Source organism: Podarcis liolepis, assembly GCF_965112155.1.
Source record: "Podarcis liolepis genome assembly, chromosome: 6".
Classification (NCBI taxonomy): Eukaryota; Metazoa; Chordata; class Lepidosauria; order Squamata; family Lacertidae; genus Podarcis; species Podarcis liolepis.
This window is the reverse complement of record NC_139559.1, coordinates 77,983,058-77,999,124: the sequence shown is the minus strand read 5'-3', so window position 1 is coordinate 77,999,124 and position 16,067 is coordinate 77,983,058. Positions and strand designations below refer to the sequence as shown.

Here is a 16,067-nt window from a genome sequence, read left to right as displayed (position 1 = left end):
TCTACCTGCAGTCTGAAGTGATTTTCTGCCATCTCCCTTATTACACCCAATTTAAGTCTTCTGGACATGCATCATGAATTGAAACATCTCCCTTGGTCCACTCTCCCTTTTGCCTGCACTGCTAGCATGTCAGATAACTTTGTTGGCATGCTAGCATTGCCTTAGAGGCTGCTATTCCAATTTAAATGTTGGCCCTCCCCGATGAGTAATGATTTGTCTGTTGCATACCCAGCATCATTTTTATTGACCCTTCTTAGTGGTGGGAACTGAAGGACATTTTTGACAATATGTTTCTGACAGGTAGTCAATAGGACCTGCCAGCTAACTAACACCAGTAAAGAAACATAAGAAAAACTTTTCAATGCATTATCACAGGTGTTCTATGTAACTAAATATCGGCCAATTCTAAACCAGGTCATAAACCACCATCCTTTGCTTGCATTGCTGTAAAAGCAGGACTTTTGTTTCCATCTGGAACTTGCTGGAACTCAGAACCGGCACCTCTCAGGTGTGCGCCATTGCCATTCAGAGGTGTTCATGGTGAGTTCCAGCACCTCTTTTTCTAGAAAAAATAGCACTGGTAAAAGATAACATTTTTATGCAACTATTCCTTGCTTTTTCATTACCTTCATGTTTATTTTATATAAATCTGAAAGAAAATAAGGCAATCTTACTAAAAGAAGTTTGGTGCTTTACTTCTCTTAATTTTTTCTTCCAAGTGAGTAAAAGAGCTTTCCATGACTGCTAATATAGTTTGCGGCCACTAACACAGCCACGCTTGGTATGTTTCCTTTCACAATTTAGTATGGAACTGAAGATTTAATTGAATATGACTATGACTATGGAGATCCAGATTATAAAGATTATAAAGACCTTGACTCTGTAACAGAGGGACCCCCACTGTACGACGAGATTGTCACACAGACTGAGGTAACGGCATGTGCTGTGTGTGTTGTGTGACGTCCCTGTCATCTCCCTTGTGGTCTTGTCATGTGGTGTCTTGTGTTAGCTAAGCCTTTTGTTCCTTTTCACCTCTTGCCTTCCTGTTTGTCCCTAAATCTCATTTTAATTCAACAGTGGAAGAGCAGAAGACCACCAGCAATTGCCTATCTATCTATTTATTTGTTTGTTTTAAGCCTTTTGACTTAAGCCTTTGACTTAAGCCTTTAAGCCTGCTTCCTTTCCTACCTCACTGCTGTTCCCTTTTCATTCATTTATGTTTTCCCATTCCATCTTTCAACACCCTTTTTCAGAAAAAGAAAAAAGCCCCAAAGAAGAAGAGGACAGTGGCTGCTAACTCAAAGAGCAACTCCCCAAAGTTCACACTCAAAAAATATGAATCATTTTCATCCAAGAAGAAGAAAAGCTATCAAGCCTCAGCAAAAAGCAAACTAGGGGTAAAGGTAGCCAAAAAATAATCAAGATCTTTCCTCGACCAAGCCTGGAAGATCTATGATGTTGAGAAATGAGTAGCTTGCCTCTAACCCCCAGTAGATGAATTCACCTTTGGCTAATACCACAACCCAATTGAACTGCGATTCCTCCTGCCCATTTGCCTTACTCTTTTGTGGTTAATGTCCTGTGTTCTCTTTCCTGTCAGGCCAACATTGTCGATGAATATAATGAATATAATGTGGCTGAAACTGACTATGGGACCTCTGAGGGCTACCAGACTGAGACTCCGAGCCGAACGACGGGACCAAATGAGGTAATGAGGAATGGAAAAGTATACAGGCAAGGATACTTCAAAAGATCTTAGTCAATAACTTTTACCAAGTCGTAATCGGTTGCCCTCATTTAGTCTTGTGAGAGATCCTCTGAAGACCAAAGTGGCTTGTGCCACGTTCCTGAAATGCACAGTTTTACTCCAATATCTGGCATTTCGTCTTTCAGTTCTGCTTGAGAAATGACTCCTAGAGACTGCAAAAACGTAGCTCTCAGAGTTTAATCATATACATGTTTTGATGTTGTGCAGTATTCACACAGCACAAACCTGACACAAGATCTTGCCCATATTTGTGATTTCCCTGGTGTGAGGATGAAAGGAAGAGTTAGTTTAGCGTCTGTTGGCATTGCTCAAACAAGGCCAATTATTTCATGGAAAAGAATGCAGTGACTGGATGGTGAGTGGAGGTAGAGAAAGGTCATAAGCAGGTGGCCTTGAACTTGGTCTTTGATTCCCTACCCTACTGATAATGCTTTTAACTCTATCCTCCATAATTTCCAAAGCCCCAACGTAGATATAGTCATGTACAACAATGTGTACTCTTCCAAGATGGTGGCCAGGATGCATTTTCCCCCACACATAGCACTGTGAATGGAAACATGCACCTCATTCATGCCATATAGTGAATGGGGATGAATTGGATGAATGAATCACCATCTGGATCAGCCACACAGTGTGGATGAGCATCCATATGCAGATCCATCCATACCTGGTCAGTTCCCATTGGCTCCCAATATGCTTTCATATGTAGATCTCTTTTACTAGAGTGGGAGGTCTGTGTCTACTCCGCAGAATCAAGTTGCATTGCAAAGATGTACCTTAGGATTTCCAATATGCCTTTTCTTTTGATCCTGAATGGAAAGGTTTATTGGAAATTGTCCAAAACTGTCCTTCATTTTCTGTTGAAATTTGGAGTTTGCAATCAACTGACATTTATGAATGTGGATATTTTGCTTCGTAAATATTGACTTGCTATAAAACCATGGTTTTCCAAAGGTTTTGCATTATGCTGCAAGTTATTTGCTGCTCTTGTAAACAATTTCATGTTTCAAGTACATAATGACAAAATGCAAAGGTTATTACTTTGGAAAGTGGATAAAAATGCTTTCATAAAACAAAAAGCCAATGTTTGTGTGTGTGTGTGTGTGTGTGTGTGTGTGTGTGTGTGTGTGTGTGTTTGTGTGCATGTGTTTCTGCATGCACAAACATATACACACACATTCATAACAGACAAACATACTTTTAGCTAGCAAGGCACAGTATTTTTTTTTCTAAAAAAAGAAATAGATTTCAGTCAACATGCAATGCTTTTAATATGTCCAAAATCTTGTTATCTTGGTAGAGGCAAAATCCAAGCAGTTTCAAAATGTACTTCAAAGAAATATTAAGATTTTCTATTATTAAACCCATGCACTGACACTTTGTGTATGTATCAGTAGGCAAATGGAGTCACTAACTTGTGGCTTCTCCTGTTAATTACATCTCCTGTTAATTACATCAGTGAAATTAACAATGCCCTCCTTTTTTGTGGAGCCTCCATTTAGATGATTGAGAGTTGTATAAAAGCACAATGGGTCCCACTGCTGCTTTGAAATATATGGAGACTGGAAAGTTCCCATTTCCTATTACGCCTTATGTCTTCTACCCAGCAACACTATACCTCCCGTTCATTTCCCCAAAGGCTTCACATAGCAAGTTCTTCAAATGGATTGTTTGCCTTCCAAAACATTTCTATATCCCTAACCATGACCCAAACCTGTTGCCTCCATAGTTGGGTCTTTTTTTTTGTGGGCTGGGCATCTTGAAGAAAATGCTTTTCAGATAATGCTGGTGCATAAAAGCTAACTGCTTGGTTTCACACAGTTGTAATAACAGAGAAAAGAACGGAAGTCCTGAGCCTTCAAGATGTATTGAACGTTACATGTAGAAACATTGTAAACCATTTTCTGTCTGTGAGACACATACACTTTTAAGTGTACAAACAATGCAATGCTACAAAATAGCATTTATTAGAAATATTTCTTTTTTCTGTTCTCTCGTTTTAAAATTTCCATGAGATAGTAGTGTTCATCATATGTTAGCAAATGAAATCTTCGCACATTAAAACCAGAAAGTTATTTAACCACATATGATTAATCTGCAGCTTTTTGTGCTTTCCCCTTTAATTTGTACTCCTGGGGTTGTATTGCATCCAGTGGTGTTGGTCAGCTGACTGCAAGACTTTTTAATAATAATAATAATAATTAATAATAATAATTTATTATTTATACCCCGCCCACCTGGCTGAGTTTCCCCAGACACTCTGGGCGGCTCCCAATCGAGTGTTAAAAACAATACAGCATTAAATATTAAAAACTGCCTTCAGATGTCTTTTAAAAATAGGATAGCTGCTTATTTCCTTGACGTCTGATGGGAGGGCGTTCCACAGGGCGGGCGCCACTAGCAAGAAGGCCCTCTGCCTGGTTCCCTGTAACTTGGCTTCTCGCAGTGAGGGAACCGCCAGAAAGCCCTCGGCACTGGATCTCAGTGTCCGGGCTGAACGATGGGGGTGGAGATGCTCCTTCAGGAATACAGGACCAAGGGAAGGAGAGGGAATCAGTTCCTGGCTTTACTCCTCCCCCTGAAGTGGGGAAGGGAGCAATTTTCAGTGATGTCCCTCTCCCTCTCTCCCACATGGTCCTCCAGGGCACATTGAAATGGGTGTGGTGAGTGGGTGAGGTCATAGGAAGGAGAGAAGTCTCTGAAAATTGCTTTTCTCTATGTTCCACTGATGGAAGCCTTTCTGTTAACTGAGTAACACCCCTGGATGCAAACCCTCATGTATTTTTCAACAGTGAGGCTGATGTTAAAAAGTGTGTGAAGCCAAGTATGAAAACTTTGATGTACCTAGCATAAAGATGTCATATTACAGTGTTAGCGTCTGTGCTTTGGCATATACTGCAAAATTAGTGAGTGAAAGTCTGGATTGATGGTCATACTGAACTGAATATTTCTAAATAGTTCAGTGGAACCAGGGTTTCATTTAACGGTTTTGCAAATGAAATAATAATAATGAATGTTTATGAAAGCATTGATTTCATTGCACACAGGTATGTGCATTGGGTGATCTTTTAATACCCCTGAAACTCTGGCTTCCCAGTCTTTCAGGAGCAAATTAAAAGATTCCAGCACTCTTGTGTTATTTCATCAGCCATTATATTCAAATCTACTGAATGCTTATATTGCTTTACTAACAGTAATCCACATATTCATCCTATTCCCAAAACCTTTGCTGCTTATGTGAATAGCAAAATCCTGTTGAAGAAGTATTTGCTGAAGAATACGTAACAGGAGAGGAGTATAACTCTGAGACTAAAAAAACTGAGGAAACAGATTATGGAAACAGAGGAGTAGACCGCAGTGAATCTGAAGTTGTGGTAGATGGAGAAGTAGGCGAATATGATTTTTATGAATATAAAGAATACGAAGAGAAGCCAACCAACCCTACTAACGAGGAGTTTGGGCCTGGTGTTCCAGCAGAGACCGATATCACAGAAACAAGCGTAAGTTGGGGACATCCAAGCTGCTCTTTAACTGTGGCAAGTGGTTCGTAGCAAAACATAGCTGTCTGCATTTTCTGACTATTTATGGCAGTGGTGGTTAAACCTTTTCAGGCCAACATTTTCACTGACCCATGGGCCGCCCTATGGGACCCACATGTGAGAGTGAGTATGGCTGAAGCGGGTGTAGCCTTTTATTTTTATTTTTTTAAGGACACATTTTAGGTGTGGAGGTCACAACAACTGCTTGGAATCACAGAGTCACAGAAGGAGACCCATGGGAGTGGTTAGTTTGAACTAGTTAAAAAATAAAAACAAGATTAGGGGCATTGTGGGGACAGAAAAATATTTTGCCATCACGGTGCAGTACCTAGGGAAATATTATCCCCTGCCCCCTTAAAAATACATATTAATTGGTTTTGAACAATTAGGAGGGGTACAAAAAACCTATAGGCAACATGACACCTCTGTGTGGTGGGTCTAGGGCCATGGTTCCCAACAAGGGGCACACGCCCCACAGGGGGGCAATTTGATTTTTAAGGGGGGCAATTCGAGAATGAGTTATTAACAGTGAATGGCCTTTTAGGCTTCTTCCACATGAACAGGTGTTCACTTTTTGAATAATAAGAATTATATGACATATAATAAGAATTATATGTCAGGATTTTAGAGATGCTTAGGTGGGGAGTGGCCAAAAAATGGTTGGGAACCACTGGTGTAGGGACTTTACTGGCAGTTTATACAGCGGGGAGGGTGTGTTGCATGTGTAGATGCTTCATAAAAATGAAACAAGTATTTACGGGACTGCCTCTCCTGGTATGCTCCGCAGATGACCTTAAGGTCCATGAATAATCATAGTTTAGAGGTCCCGGGCCCTAAGGAAGTCAGATTATCCTCCAGCTGGGCCAAGGCCTTCTCAGTGATGGCTCCGACCTGGTGTAATGCTGTGTCCCATGAGACCAGGGCCCTGCAGGATTTAACTTCCTTCTGCAGGGCCTGTAAGACAGAGCTATTCCACCTGGCTTTCAATCTGAACTTAGCTTGATCTTTTATTCCCCTTCCTTCCCTCCCCCTCCCCTTTTTATGAAGATTACCCTCTCTGGGATGCCACAGCTAATTCTCCCCTGGCCTCTGCACTGGCCCAAATAGCACTAATTTAGCCAGCTAGCCCTGGTGATCATCTATTGTTCATTGGATGGATTTCCCTAAATTGATTTTTGAATTTATTGTTGTTCACGTTTTATACTGCATTTTATGCTGTTTTTTGTTGCATCAATTAAGTGTTTTAAATTTGTTGTTAGCCACCCTAAAGACATAGGAATTTGTTGCCAGGACAGAGTGACAAGATCCAGATTGGCACCAAATGTCATGAACTTTGTTTTCTTCCTTTCCCTTAAACTTGAGAATTCCTCTTTCACACCACACAATAATTGTGTTACCGGTCTTCGCTTCCTATGTCCAGTTAACCTGAGGGCCAACTAATCCAGAAAGGAGTCATGAGGTTCCAGAAGCAATAATGTTCACTAAGATTTCAGATTGAAGTAGAGCAGGAGGCAAACCTCATCCTAGTCAGTTTCCATATAGCTCATTGAGGAGGCCCACTAAAACAAGGATGGGAAAACTGTGTGGGTGGACTCCATCTCCTGTCATTCCCACCCAGCATGGTCAATGGCTATGGATGATGGGAATTTCATCCTTACATTAAAGGAGCCCTAAATAAGTTTTGTCTTCAAATCCCACCCTCTGACCTAAAAACAGCTTGGCACCTACAGTCCTATTTGCAATATTATCTACATCTTGTAACTGATCTGTTCTCAGTCAAGGCTGTCATATGGAAGACAGCCAAGGCCCAAAGCAATTTTTTTCTTTGAATTCATGGAACAATCCTGGGGTGAGGCGGAGGGGGTGGGGTTTAAAAAATAAAGAACTTCTACTCATGTTTAATCTGTTCGAGATAAACAAGCAGCTTTCTCAATTATGCTTGCAGGAATGAAAAAAAATGGCAGATTGCCATTTGTAAGGGAATATAGTTGCTTGGATATCTAAATAAATAAATAAATTGGTGGCTAGCTACAGCTCTTCATTTGCACCACAAGATCTTGTCCTGAACTTGTAAGCGTATATTTCAGCTTAGTCAAAGACAGGACAAAAGCCAGTGTTAGTTCTACTCATAGAAGACCCATTGAAAATAATAGACATGACTAACTCGAAACAGGTTTGCAGGTTCCTGCTCTCCTCCTCCTCCTCCTCCTCCACAACTGCCAGACAAAAGCCATAGCCCATAGGAACTGTAACTTCACTCACACTATTTTCTGGTGTCAAGTTTTCATCTGGAGATATATGCGGGCAATCTAAACATCATTTGACACATTTAAAATCCATTCTGACCCACGTTGGAAACTAATCTCAGCCTTGGTTTGTGAAGGTATAATGCAGGAAATAACCAATGCAGCTGTGGCGAGAATTGAGCACTTTCAGGGTCCTCCTCCATATTTATTTTTGGGCTCATGATCCAAATGCTTATGCTGATCTCCACAATGCCACACAATGGATGCTCACTGTTTTCCCAGTGAGCATCAGTTGCAGACCATTGCTCACCGCCTCCTTCCTGACAGCTGATAATGGAATTCCCCAACTTTTGTGGCCATGGGGATGTGACTGCCTGGCCAGTGAGCCAGGTTCAAATGGGCCATTCAGGGCCCAAGTTATGGGGTCCAAGTTGCTGGATGGATGGGCACTGGCCACTGTCATGACTGGCCGGGCAGGCCTATCTCCAGATAAAGAGCTGCAAATTCTGGCAATATCAAAAGAGAACTGCATGCTCCTGCCTTCACAGTAGCAGGGGACTTTTGGCCTGACATACATTCTAATATATTTGCCTCTCGGTATCTTCCCTCCACAGGTGAATGGCCATGGAGCCTATGGGGAAAAAGGACAGAAGGGCGAAGCAGCTGTGATTGAACCTGTGAGTATTTTAGAAGTGAGCAACTGTGATGTTCCATGGGTCGGTTTCCACCTGCATGTTCAGCTCTTGATCAAGTAGTGAGTTTGTTGGGTGCGAATCGGGCACAAAGTCCTTTAAAAAAAAACATCCTGGCCTTTTACATCTGACAGTTTTATCTCAGAACGTAAACTTATGCCCTGGGGAAAGGCCATAGAGTACATGTGTTGCATGCTGAAGTTCCCCTGGTCTTTTGAGTGAAATCATTGCCGATAACCCTTCCCCAACCTGGTGCCCCTCAGATGTTTTCCACTGCAAATCTCATCATTCCTAGCCATTGCCCGTGCTGGCTGGGATTGATGGAAGCTGGATCTCAAAATTCCCGGAGGACCTCAAATTGAAGAAAGGTGATGTAAAGAGTATTGAGCTACATGGGTCAGTGGTCTGGCTCAGTAGAAGGCAGGTTTCTGTGTTATTTTCAGAAATAAACCATGCAGAGCTCAGCAGGACTTAACTTCCTGTGTCAAGCTTAAAAGGTAAAGGGTAAAGGGACCCCTGACCATTAGTTCCAGTAGTGGCCGACTCTGGGGTTGTGGAACTCATCTCGCTTTATTGGCCGAGGGAGCCGGCATACAGCTTCCAGGTCATGTGGCCAGCATGACTAAGCCGCTTCTGACGAACCAGAGCAGCACACGGAAACGCCGTTTACCTTCCCACCAAAGCAGTACCTATTTATCTACTTGCACTTTGACGTGCTTTCGAACTGCTAGGTTGGCAGGAGCAGGGACTGAGCAACGGGAGCTCAGCCCGTCGTGGGGATTCAAACCGCCAGCCTTCCGATCAGCAAGCCCTAGGCTCAGTGGTTTAGACCTCAGCACCACCCACGTCCTGTGCAAGCTTACTTGGAAGTAACTCCCTCTGTCTGGGTATGAGTGCTCCATTGCTGCTTCATCTTTAAGCTGCAGGATCCACATGAGAATGCTGGAAAATGCTGTAGTTTTCAGTATTTTCCCAGCTCAGTGGTTTTACAGGAGGCACTGTAGGCTACAGGCCCCTATCTTGGCATTAATAGACACTCCACCCAAACAGGCAAGCCTTTAAAATATTAGAGCTCCATTGCTGCTGCAACCTTTCCCAGACACTGGGACCTCCTTCTTGGCAAGGTATGTTTTTGGGAAGGTGCAAGCCCGGCTTGAAGTCTGAGGAAGGCTTGGCTTTGCCTCTGTTCCGTCGCCCCTCCAAACTGAGTTCACTTTCAAATCCACCACCCCTCTTAATTCTAAATGATGGCTAGCCAGGAGCTGGCCTTCTGCAGCATCTCCTACAGAAGAAGCATGGATAGATTTGTACTGGTGACAGATGATGATGGTGCAGCTGAAACAGCAGTCGAGTCAGAAGCCAGAGATGAAACATGCTGTCAATAATAAGGGAAGACATTTGCACGAAAGTGCCCCGCAGAACGTCTGGGTCTCCTAGCTATTGTAAGCCCTATACTGCGACACATGCAAAGTCGTTCCCTAACAGTGTGAGGAAGGCAATGCAAACACAACCACTCTAAACCAACACAACTGTGAGTGTAAGGCAGCTTCTGAAGCAACACAAAATACTACTGAAGCAATAAGTGTCTAGTTGCGGTTCAGTTTCTGCAAGAAAGATTTTCAAAGCCCAAAGGATGTCCACAGAGCAGCTCCTTCAACAGTTTCGTGCCTGCAGTATTTCCTCCAAATCTGCAAAGCGATTGAGGCTGCAATTCTGTACATACTTAGCAGGCAGAGAGTCCCATTAAGCTCAACAAGCCTTATTTTTGAGAAAATAGAGGGGCACTGCTACAAATCACTCAGACTTGTGGTCTGATCCCACGCATGCTACTCATAAGTAAGTCCCAGAGGCAACTGTAGATAGGATTTCTGTCTGATAATAACCTACCTTGCACTTAGCATAACTTATTTTTAAATACAGATGCATAATAGAGTGCTATTGACACATTACAAACAATCATACACAGGCAGAAATGCAACGGGGTAGCTTTCTGCATGGTTACACTTTGTGTATGAAAATGCTGAACCTGTTGGATTCCTGTCTGTTGTGACAGCTTCTGAAGGCAGATGACGTACCAGAAAAAAGGCCCATGATGGAGGTCTCAATAAAAACAGCTCATCCCATGGCAAAACTGTCCTGTAGTGTGCCACTTAAAACTGCAGGGGGTGAAGTGCATGACTGGATGCCTATATAAAGGGGGGAAAGCCTTATGTATAGAAACCAAGAGATCAAGGGAGTAAGATTGTGGCCTTCCCTTCCCTAACAGAGTTATTTTCTATATGAATGTTGGTTTCCATGCTGAAGCTTTCAGTCATGCAACCCATTTCCTACCAGTTTCATGCAGTATACTCCAACAACAGATTGGCCATGCAGGGAGTTGTTTGTTTGAATATGCTATCATACATAGTTCAGAAGAATTCTTGGTCTCTCATATGATTGCTCGTGGGAGCTTGTAACTTGAGACTGAACTGAAAGTGGAATTGATTTTCATGAAGACTTCAAACTGCACTGAAAGACATGCCGAGATTTTTAAGGGCAACGAAAATGTTTGCCTTTTCCAGAAACCATTGCACTGACTGGCCAGGAGGAGCCATGTGACCAGTCCAGGAAGCACTGTTCTTATTCTACTTTTATTTGATCTTGGCGATTTTGGCACATAGCCAAACTGATGGGTGCTTAATGATGTTGTTTGACTGGATGCGATCACCCCAAACAGGAAAAATCCGGGGGGAGGGGGAATGGTGCCAGAGCACTAAAGGATATGTTGGTCAATGGCAGCAAACAAATTTAGGATTTTATTTTTTTAAAGAAAACATTCTTAATGTTGCAAGTTTAGAAAATTAGTACCTCCAAAACACTTTTTTTTCAGCCTGGAGATCAACTTGGGCGGATATTTGTTGAATCCTGAATCACAGTCAAGGCAAGATTGTGTGAAGGGACAGGAAATTGGATATTGGACTTACAGCGCCATAATTTGACCAATTCCATCTGTTGGAGAATTGCAGAACTGTACTGCAGCACCAGTGCACCCACAATGAAAGACCCAGTTTATAAACCCCTGGTTGCTCTGCAACCCCTGACTGTTACGAGCTCTCATCAGTTGTCCTGTGTGCTTTCATAGGCAATTGCATTGGGGACCAAGAATATTCAAACAAGCACTTTATAACCTTCCTGTTGAGAAAGGGCAGAATTTACCATAAAGTGGATTTATGAAGTGGTGCTTCATTTTAAGTATTGCGTCCCAACTGGATTTGTGAAAAATGCTTTTTAATGCATAGTTGTACTGAAAACACACATCTGATGTGTTGCATGGGAAATGCTGTGAAATGCAGGTTGTGGCCTGTGAAGTGGACCTGGCTCACATGTCATGTTAGAGCAGAAGCTGTGATTTAATGTGAATGAGCAAAAGCCTTCCCCCCCCTTACAGTTTGTGGTTTGTTTTGTGGGAAAGCAGACAATTAGCCTGGGTTTGCACTTAACAAGAAGAAGAAGAAGAAGAAGAGTTTGGATTTGATATCCCGCCTTTCACTCCCCTTCAGGAGTCTCAAAGCGGCTAACATTCTCCTTTCCCTTCCTCCCCCACAACAAACACTCTGTGAGGTGAGTGGGGCTGAGAGACTTCACAGAAGTGTGACTGGCCCAAGGTCACCCAGCAGCTGCATGTGGAGGAGCGGAGACGCGAACCCGGTTTCCCAGATTACGTGACTACCGCTCTTAACCACTACACCACACTGGCCAGATTATTGCAGGAGAGGAGCAGGGGAGGAGCAACACATCCTTAAATTTCAGCAGCATATACTAAAATGCTACTTCTTTTTTAACTATGGTTTAATGTGATGTGCAAACTAGAACAATGGCCCTTTAATAACTGCAAAATAATCAACACATGTCAGATATGGAAGTTAAATTGATTTATTTGTGTGTATTTTGTGCTAATTATTAGTGATGCACTCTTTGCTTTTTGCCCTTTATACAATCAAAATTGTATAATCTTTTCTCTTCTCTTTCCATAGGGGATGCTTATTGAAGGACCACCAGGACCTCCAGGACCTCCGGTACATATGTGATTTTTAAATTTTTCTTTTTAAAAAAAAATCCCAAAGAAAACAAAATATTTTTTTTTGGGGGGGGTAGTATAAACTGTGTTCAATACCACCGTAATAAAATGAATGCAGATATTTTGCATAGCAGCTCATGAGTCCCACGTAAAACGTGGTTTTTTGATGAAAATAGATTGGGGCTTTTGGAAAGTGGGCTGCTTACATCGTTGTGCATTTCTTTTTGAGGAACCGATCATTGGCTCAGATAGAAAGCACTTTGCTGTTCCTTGATCCAAAATTGGCCACAGTCTGAACCACTACTATAGAAAGTGATTCAGCATAACCACTCAATGTTGTTGTTTTTTAATTCACAGGGTCTTATGGGTCCCTCAGGAACACAAGGCCCTACTGGACCTCCTGGTGACCCAGGCGAAAGGGTAAGTTGGTGTGAGGATGAGGAAGGCATTATGTCCCAAACTGGGTGGTTAGAAGCATATAATCCGGCTTATGAAATAAACTTCCCAAACCTTGGTAATGTCAGCTAAGGCAAGGACACCAGGTTTGACGCCTTAAGAAACCTGAATCTCATTGTAACAGTTAACTTTGGTACATCAGGCGTATAGTAGAATTTTCTGAAATCTGAGGGAGGTGGGACTTGCTCTGATGATGGTTTTGACAGTTCTAGCTGGGCCCGTCGCAGGTCAGACTTCAGACTCATCAGAACTGAACTGAAAAAGTGGAATTGGACAAAAGCTGCTGGATAGCAGTAGGCCTCCTTTGTCCCAGTATGTTCAGGACTCTGAGGCCTAAGAGCACATTGCAACCTTCAGTCAACAAATGAGGCCCTCTGTGCCACTCCTGCCCTCTCTAGATGACCTGATGGATTCAGCGGAGATGATGGAAACAGTAGAGAGGGGTCAATTTATGTCTTGAGGGCCTCAGGGCTTCTTCCACCGGTGCCCTGGATATCCTTGTGCAGTGTGGGAAACATAGTAATGCATGGGTGAACAGGAAGTGCATCTGATGGAATTGCTTCCCATTGCATCTGATGGAAGGGGAACTTTTCACATCTCCCCAAGTGGAGAGTTGCAGAAAGACTTGCTGCAGGGGCAGCTTGGTGAAGTGCGATAACTTTTCTTCTGACTAAGAAGAACAGAAGAAGATGAAGAGTTTGGATTTGATATCCCGCTTTATCACTACCCGAAGGAGTCTCAAAGCGGCTAACATTCTCCTTTCCCTTCCTTCCCCACAACAAACACTCTGTGAGGTGAGTGGGGCTGAGAGACTTCAGAGAAGTGTGACTGGCCCAAGGTCACCCAGCAGCTGTGTGTGGAGGAGCGGGGAAGCGAACCCGGTTCACCAGATTATGAGTCTAACGCTCTAAACCACTACACCACACTGAGAATGAAAGGTATCAGGATAGACAGTCCATTGGCACCCAGTAGTCATTAAAGCATCTTTTAGTGAGATTTGATGGGTCTCCCCCTCGTCCTGGCCCAATCATGTCTCTTTGTCTCTATGGAATGGAATGGCTTTGCTTATTGTTCCTATTTCATATTGACAACAGTAGCTGCTCTCGTTACAGTATCAGTGGCATAGGCTACGCTCCCTCTGCCCCATCATGAGTATGCTCACTTTATCGGCACAACATCACCAGTTTGCAAGGTTGCATTGCTGAAGTAGTTCTTGCATACCCCACGCCGCCAACTCATGCGCCAGCTCATAGAATTTGGCTGAAATGATCAGATTGATAAGGAGGGCTGTTGTTGTTTAGTCATTTAGTCGTGTCCGACTCTTCGCGACCCCATGGACCAGAGCACGCCAGGCACTTCTGTCTTCCACTGCCTCCCGCAGTTTGGTCAAACTCATGCTGGTAGCTTCAAGAACACTGTCCAACCATCCCGTCCTCTGTCGTCCCCTTCTCCTTGTGCCCTCCATCTTTCCCAACATCAGGGTCTTTTCCAGGGAGTCTTCTCTTCTCATGAGGTGGCCAAAGTATTGGAGCCTCAGCTTCACGATCTGTCCTTCCAGTGAGCACTCAGGGCTGATTTCCTTAAGAATATATAGGTTTGATCTTCTTGCAGTCCATGGGACTCTCAAGAAGTCTCCTAAGGAGGGCAGCCCAAACAAAAGGCGTAGCTTCCTGTTCTGAAGCAAATTTAACCAAACCACATGCAGCTGAATAATTTGTCCCGTTCTCACGGATACCAGGGAAGCTATTTAGCCAAAGTTATGGAAGAGTGTTTCTGACATGTCTATCTAAAAGGCATAGACATAGCCTATTCCTAAACATATGCGCCAGCCTAGATACCTGAAATGCTAGATGGATATATCCACAGTGTCTGCAGCTGACCTAATAGCCCCTTATAGCTTTTGACAGATCTGCTTCAATAAGGATAGGCCTATCCCCATGAAAGGACGTACTACATCCTTAGTGTACATCTTCCCATCTTGCATTACTATTTTTAAAATATTAAAATAATTCCTTCTTCTAACACTTCTGACATCTAGTCAAGATTTTTTTAAAAAATTTTTTTCCCAGAACTTCTGTGCCACATTGAAACAGTATTTTCTACACCAAGTGGCACTGATGGAGGCTCTCCAGGGTTTCAGGCAAGGGATATTCCCAGCTCTTTTCCTTCCGATAAAAAAGCCACCCTACACCGAGATAGTACTAGATGTTCTGGAAATATTAGTAATTTATAAAATTTGTAATCATGGAGAAAGAAAGCAGTTGGATGGGAGACAGGTGGCTAAGCTGGTTCCTGGTTTCTTTTTAGTCCCTATTGTGTATGAAAGTGTATGTGAAATTGAGTAAACAAGAACAACTATACATTGCCCATCTGGCTGGGAACTGAAATAACTTGTGCAAGGAACTGTGTATTCTGTAATTTTTAAAGGTGGATCATGGGTCTGATGATAATGATCACAGAGCATTGTGGAAGGAGAATTTCACTGCTGAGGAACAATGAACATCCTAATCCTTGCCTTCTGCATTTCTGTGGCTCCTGCAATTTGGACAATGTTAAATAATTATAGAGGGAAATGCACCGCTTAGCGGCTGTTTTCAATGTGCAAGAGGCTGCAGTTGAGAATATATGTCCTATGGCTAGCTAGATATTTACAACCAATTATTTAAATCTCTACATCTCGTTTGCATCTCCTAGGGCCCACCTGGACGTCCTGGTCTCCCAGGAGCTGATGGTTTAGCTGGACCTCCAGGTACCATGTTAATGTTACCGGTAAGTCTTGTTTTGCTTTGTAAACATTATCCTTACCAGAAGCAAATGGAGATAGTGGTGTAGATTAACCACTGACATTTTTTTCTGAATGGGTCACCTAGTTCAGGGATGGGGAAGCAGGTGCCATCCTGATGTTGCTGCTCTTCAACTCCCATTGGCCAGAAGTTCCTTCTCCTTCATCTACATCCAGGCTGCTGGATAGATAGTAAAAATTGAAGAGTCAGATAATAGTAATGACAGAATTCCTCCTTGGAAGCTCAGCCTCCTTGGCACTGTGCCAGAAACCTTCATTGTATTCAAACCGTAGAACAAAAACAACACTTAACCCATTGTTCACGATGATGTGTTGTAGTAACAAAGAAAAAGGCTTTATGGCGATGCCTTCGGCTAGATTCAACAAAACCTTTTCCTTTGTTCTTAGCGCTTTAGGAATGAAATTTGCAATTTTTAAACGAGAATTCATATTCGTACAGCTTGTCAGCCTTTCCATTCTTGATTCTTCCTCTGCTGTTGTTGCTGCTTTGCTAAATAGAGGGGAGG

The 16,067-nt window shown here is 42.8% G+C and overlaps 1 protein-coding gene across 4 annotated transcripts in view; it reads left to right on the top strand.

Moving 5' to 3' along the window:
- The window catches only part of COL11A1 (collagen type XI alpha 1 chain), a 254,225-nt gene that overhangs the window by 93,746 nt on the left and 144,412 nt on the right, over positions 1 to 16,067 (top strand). Inside the window, exons 6-13 of one of the 4 annotated variants that reach the window (XM_083510882.1) lie at positions 805 to 930; positions 1,254 to 1,397; positions 1,601 to 1,708; positions 5,014 to 5,268; positions 8,168 to 8,230; positions 12,259 to 12,300; positions 12,660 to 12,722; positions 15,453 to 15,527. In XM_083510882.1, the coding sequence (XP_083367008.1) occupies positions 805 to 930; positions 1,254 to 1,397; positions 1,601 to 1,708; positions 5,014 to 5,268; positions 8,168 to 8,230; positions 12,259 to 12,300; positions 12,660 to 12,722; positions 15,453 to 15,527 (876 nt within the window). The remainder of the gene's footprint in view (positions 1 to 804; positions 931 to 1,253; positions 1,398 to 1,600; positions 1,709 to 5,013; positions 5,269 to 8,167; positions 8,231 to 12,258; positions 12,301 to 12,659; positions 12,723 to 15,452; positions 15,528 to 16,067) is intronic. The other 3 variants (XM_083510880.1, XM_083510879.1, XM_083510881.1) reach the window with 3 other exon arrangements.